Here is a 6,478-nt window from a genome sequence, read left to right as displayed (position 1 = left end):
TCTCAAAAATCACAACTATACTCATGCTGAAAAGTGTTTCTGGCAACAGCAGCCCTTCAGAAACTTGGACATCAACTGTTAGACCTTTAAAAAAAATTAAGATCTTATATAAAATTAAGATCTCATTCAAGACCATTGCTAAAGTTCCTTCCTGTTACCTCATCACTACATAAGAAGTCCTTGTTCCCTGGAGCAAAAAGAAAGTACACATAACCCTTACATGGACAAAACATTACATTTTAAAAGTAGCTTTAGTGTACAATGTCAAGAGGGGAGACTACTTGATAGTAGTAAGGGAGGAACAAACCTTCACGTAGTTTCTTCATTAGTTCGTCAGAATACTTCATTGCTTTTAAGTGAACAAGAACTTGAGGAATTCTGTAGTCAGCAAATATAGTCAGACTAGAAATGTCACTAAAAAAGCCATCTCCTTTGCCTTCTAATACACTCCATGTATCAGCCACGAGTATTTGTGCCCGTTTGTAGAAAGACACCTTTTTTTTCTGATGAAAGAAATTTGTAAGTTATTTAAGTGCCTGAAACATCAACAAATACAGCAAATGACATGTACAGAGAGAGACAGGTAAGAGTCACATTCTCCAACGAAACAAACTATCATTTGGCTAAGCAAACATACTAGTTAACTAAAACAGAATAAAATTGCAACACTCTTTTAACACCTTAAAATCTAAACAATATCAAACCATGAACAAGTACCATGTGGAATGCTCATAGATAAATTGAAATAAAAGAAAAACATAATAGAAGTCACTCCAGTGGAATAAAAATTGTTTGGATTCTGCTTGGATTGCAGAACACATTAATATATTGGTTTACTTCCACTTGGCAAACACTGTAGTTGAAGTCCAGCAAACATTAATTTTTTCATAAACCCTAGAGTTCATCCAACTTTTTACTTTGGGAACAGAAGCATAAAAGGCATGTACTGGATTAGACAATTAAAACATTTTGTTAATCAATTTATCTGTAATGTTAAGGAAATAAAATTCTAGTGAAAACTTAAATGAATGCTCGCCTATGTTGTGTAGTGTATCTTGCTAGTTGAAGAAAATTAATTGTAGTAGAAGGTGTATTCACAAATACAGTATTTTCTTAAGATACTATGCATGGTTCTATTTGCATCATACCCCCTTTTTCTGGTGCTAATCCTGCAAAGACTTACATGCTTTTGTGGTTACTCACAAGGGGAAAAACTACACTAAGATATGCTACGATGCTAAGATATGCCATTGGGGTTTTCACTCTATGATGAACGCAACGCGTGAATGTAAATCCACATCTTTAAGAAAAAAAGGTACTAGTGGGTTGTGGGGTTTTTTCCTCCCTTTATAGTTAGATGAGATGTTTTACTTCTGATGTGTGCTAAACAACGATATGTAACTGGAATGGCTAATCTGAAATACAAGCAGCTGGTGATTTGACTTATTTCCAGTTTTATTCTGCCACCCTCCATACCACAATTTACAAATGGCATTTTTAAGCTAATTTAATTTCACTTTATTGACAAGATGCTACAACTATTCCTCAGAGCAAAGCATATTTTTTGTCATTAAATGCTATTCTCCAAGATGTCCAACCACATTTCACAGAACAACTCCTGCAAACACCCTGAAAACTCTTTCTTCCCCTGTGCTTCATTCTATGCTTGACATAGATGCACAAACTTACTTCTAGGTAACATACACAATTTTGTATATTAAATAATAAAACACCAAAACAGGAAGTAAATAATTACTAGACCAAATCCCATCACAGCTCCTACTGCCTCAAAGCTAATGGAAACCACAGACATGGTTCTTTTGTAGCATTAAGATTTTTCCAACATAGTAAAGAACTGATCATCTCCAGCACCACACCATTTTGTAAAGGCAGAGGAAGGGAGACTTCAAATGGAACTTTTCATTTCATGCTGCAATTTATTTAATTTGGAAGAAAAATACTGTCTGGAATTTGTCATTAAGCAGATGAATTTATAATTTCATTGTTTCAATTATTAGTTCTTTATGCTGCACAGAGCTTCTGAAGTTTAAGTAAAATTCTCAATATGAAAAAGTCTATTAAGCATTTCTAGTAAATTTTCCCACCATTCTTTCCAACAGAAAACAAGGAAATCATTAGGTAGATGATACTATGTCTCAAAGATAGTATAAATTGTCCAAAAATTGAACATTTTACCAGATGGCAATACAACTACACTACTTTTTCTGCAACACTCTCACTTTCCAGTAAAAGCTACCATATATACAGACACTTCTGTCTCTACACTGCAATGAGCCAGTATCAAGAAACGTTAAGTAATTATGACCTGCTGATATTAAAAGAAAGACAGAATATTGTGTTGGCAAAGAGCAAAATGTCATAGCACAGCTAGTAAAAAAGCAAAGAATAGCAGGATCACGAGAATTTTACAACCTTGGTCCCAGGTGATGGGAACTAAAAGATAAGTACATGCCATGTTAATGACTGGAAGCTCAGAAAGGACTCCACTGTATCTATGTCAGAATATGAAAACCCTGATGTGCAAGTCTAACATACGTCTAACATTTAAACTTCTGTCAGGATTCAAATTCAGCACAGCATCTAAACATGAACTATCCACCCAAGTTAAAAAAGGTTTTGGGGATTTTGGTTTTGGTTTGCAATTCACTTTTCAGAAGCAAAAGAACATCAGCAGTATCTATAATCACATTCAGTAATGTGTAATTATGAAAAATATTTTGTGTATGTTTGGAAAAACATATAATCAAAGAATTGTGTTATCTTTTCAGTACCCTCCTAACCCTTTATTGAAGGCAGAGTCTTACTTGACAGGTCCCAACCTGCTGCCATAGAAATGATGTTGATAATGTGATCCAAGTCACCTCGCATTAGGTGCTAACACTGATTTTTGTTTGGTTTGTTTTCTTTTTTTTTTCTCCTTCAAAAAGTAGGGTGTAAACTTGGTCTACATTATTTCACTCAACTCAAAATACACATCTTGCTTAGCGAAAGCATAAAAAGAGCTTCCATATTCATAAAACAGGCTTTACTACTATGTCAATGCTAATGGTCTGGGACCATTTTTGGAACATCTTTTCATTCTGTAGCCTGCTGCTGCTTTTAGGGAGGCTTGCTTTATAAAGCATTTGGCATCATGTCATGAAAGACATTATGTCGATGAATACAGTTACTACAAAGACAATAAAATACTCTATTATCATTTTACGTGGAAAATATTTCCTTTTTGATAATAAAAAAATCATCAAAAAAAGTACTTTATATGTAAAAAAACCCAACAAATTAAACCAGTAGCTTCAAAGATTAGAAACCACCTCTGATTTTCCACGTAAACATCTTACTTCATAGCAGGAGACAAAGGAAAATAAAACCATGCCACCTACTGAAGGTCAGATTTAAGTGATAAATGCAATAGGTTCAAAGCTCCAGTGATTGGCTGGTGTTCAGTGAGTTACCTTGAAAAGACTGCACAGACTTAGTATAGGCTACGTTGTCATTAGAATAAAGTCTTTTGGACATAACAATGTAACAGCTGAACAGTACTGCAGATGGGAACTGAGCACAAGAGCAACTACATATAGAATCATAGAATAGAATAGAATCATAGAATCATTATGGTTGGAAGAGAACTCAAAGATCATCAAGTCCAACTGTATACCTGATGCCACCCTGTCCACTAAACCATGTCTTGAAGTACCACATCTAAACGTTTTTTGAACACCTCCAGGGATGATGACTCCACCACCTCCCTGGGGAGCCTGTTCCAATGCCTAACAACTCTAACAGTGAAGAAGTTCTTTCTAATGTCGAGCCTGAACCTCCCCTGGCGCAACTTGAGACCATTTCCTCTCGTCCTATCGCTAATTACCGTGGAGAAGAGCCCAATCCCCACCTCACTACAACCTCCTTTCAGGTGGTTGTAGAGGGCGATCAGGTCTCCCCTCAGCCTCCTCTTCTCCAGACTAAACAACCCCAGCTCCCTCAGCCGCTCCTCATAAGGCTTTTTCTCCAGGCCCTTCACCAGCCTTGTTGCCCTTCTCTGATGCTAAATAAAGATCATGCCAGTATAGACAAAACCAGAGACAGAAAATACCAGATAGTCTCTCTTTACTTCCCATCAGTTTCCTTCAGGAAAACAGCTCCAAAAAGCCCCAATATACTGTCAGTCCTGACAAAAGTATGGGTTACTTCTGGTTCGTAGTAATTTGTGCAACAGCTGTTGAATCAACAACAGTTACAATGTAGATTCCCAGTAGTTTTACAATTTCACAATTCTACCAGAGTTTCTTTTCCTTCATTAGCTGCAGGGATCCTCAAGGTAAAAGAAGAAAGAGAGCTGGGGGGGGTTTTTTTGGTACCAATTCAAGAGGGGAAAAAAAAAAAGGAAAAAAAAGATTCAGACTTTTCAGGCAGAAGTTATCTCAAATATTATGCATTTGTAAGGAGTACCAAGGAGTCGTGATCTAATTGGGAACTTGGACTATGTAAAAATCAATTACAACAAAGTGATGAAGACAGAGACAGCATATGAGAAAAATGGCTCTCCTCTGGGGAAGAAAGTGACTCTTGTCATTAGAAATACATTCCTGACTAGTTAAGGCCTCAAGACAATCAAGATTCTTTTACTGTTAACACATTGTGCGATTTTGTTTTCAGAGGTTTAGACTAATAGCGAAACGAAATCTCAATAATTTTACCTCAGCTTAGCAAAAAAGTATACTGTGGTCCAAGCGTATTATTTAAAAAAAAAACCACCTTCTTCCCTATCTGTATGACTCATAGTAATTTACATAATGAATATCAACTGCTCCACAGTCTCATTTTCCTTTCATTATACAGACCAATATCTTTACCGATTTGAGGCAAACATATTAAAATAATAGTAATTTTCCTTATTTCCCTTGAATTTGACTTTTGAATACACTGAATTCCACACATTTCTGTTCGCCTTTCATTTCCTGGATTAAAAACCCCAACAATTCACAAATACTAGATGCATTCTGAACTGACTATGCTCTCAGAAAAATTTATGTAGACAACCTAAGAGCTATCTTTTAAAGTCACAATCAGTAAGGAGTAAATTCTTATCATAAGAAATTCAGTGTTAGAACTAGCTTACCTCAAATACAGCTTCATCTCTGTAAGAAGGAAAATTTTCCAGTACTAGACGTAGTAGTTTCTGAGCACTTTTCTCACTCATTTTAACACAAGTGAGGAAAGAGCCTCCAAACTTCTCTAACAGAACTGTTCCACTTTCATTCAGCACCCGATGTCTTTCTTCAATCAAAGGTATGGGCACTTCTGTGTCAGAGCGAAACACATGCCTAACTTGGTCAAGCGTCATGGTGGCAAAATATGATGCACTGGTAATGGGTATTCCTTCAGAAAAGTAAAAATAAGATATTTAGGTGACCGTAACATACCCTAAGACCTAATGCAGTGGCCTGCTACAGATGAGAGCATTTATATGATTAAGATCTAGAGAGTCTATCAACTCTTAAAGTCAGCTGAGCATTCAGCAGTAACAGCACTCACATAGCTGCTTAAAACTAAATTTGTGTTTGCACACAGTGCTTCCTTCTACAGATAAGAATTTCTGACATGCAACCATGGAACCTTTCTTATTTTTTACATGTAATCTTTCCCAACTGCCTAGTCTTTGTGTGTGATGTTTACACAGCACACTGACAAATACAGTTAGTATACAGTTACCACTGTCAGCCTAGGCCCCTTCTCCCTGAGCTCCTAATCACATTGTGCATTTACAAACACAATCTTAAGGCAAACCTTCCCTTAAATTTACAAAATAAATATCTCGGAAATTAATTAAAACTTCCATTTGTACATACAGATTTTTTTTTCTGATGACAGCAACAGGAGTGAGCGGTAAAATACTGGTTTTGGACGCATATGGCTTTTCAGACTTACTGGAGCCACTTTGGTACTAGATTAGTCCAGAGGACTCTCAGTTTAAGCCTCATTTTCTCATTTGTCATGGAAATATGCAATTTATCTTAAGAACACACGCGAAATAACAGAAGTCACAAACAGCTGACTGCAGATATTCCTTAAAGTCTTTAATGGAAAAGCGATAACCGGATCAGAGCCGCAAGTTACGTAGTTTCAGTACCAGGTATTATTAAAGCACTTGCAGTTACCTCCCCCAAGCTCTACGGGACGGCCTGCACACACAGATTTATCAGGACAGCAAGCTCAGATGGCGGAAATGGTTCCCGTTCCTGAGGCAGCTCCTTCATATTCTACTCATTGCGCAGCGCCTAACGCCTCGCCACCGCCCGCCCCGCTCCCCCGGCGCTCACTAACCGTCGTCAAGCGCCCTGTTGACGGCGGCGCAGAGGGACCAGTAGCCGCTGTACGTTTTACCCTTGTACTTCACCAGGTACTTCTGCTCCTCCTGCTCGGACCAGAAGGAGAAGTTGAGGGTGTCCACCAGGAACAC

The 6,478-nt window shown here is 37.4% G+C and overlaps 1 protein-coding gene across 1 annotated transcript; it reads right to left on the bottom strand.

Moving 5' to 3' along the window:
• Positions 1 to 307: 307 nt before the first annotated feature.
• Positions 308 to 6,475, bottom strand: LOC104154661 (chromosome unknown open reading frame, human C9orf64; the record flags this gene model as incomplete). Its single annotated transcript, XM_009708223.1, has 3 exons — positions 308 to 503; positions 5,138 to 5,397; positions 6,343 to 6,475. Coding segments are annotated over 3 exons (589 nt in total), but the record flags the coding sequence as incomplete, so codon positions are not given.
• Positions 6,476 to 6,478: the final 3 nt, after the last annotated feature.

Source organism: Cariama cristata, unplaced genomic scaffold (genome assembly GCF_000690535.1).
Source record: "Cariama cristata isolate BGI_N322 unplaced genomic scaffold, ASM69053v1 scaffold34580, whole genome shotgun sequence".
Taxonomy (NCBI): Eukaryota; Metazoa; Chordata; class Aves; order Cariamiformes; family Cariamidae; genus Cariama; species Cariama cristata.
The sequence above is the reverse complement of the archived record's forward strand: the minus strand, read 5'-3'. Positions and strand labels throughout refer to the sequence as shown.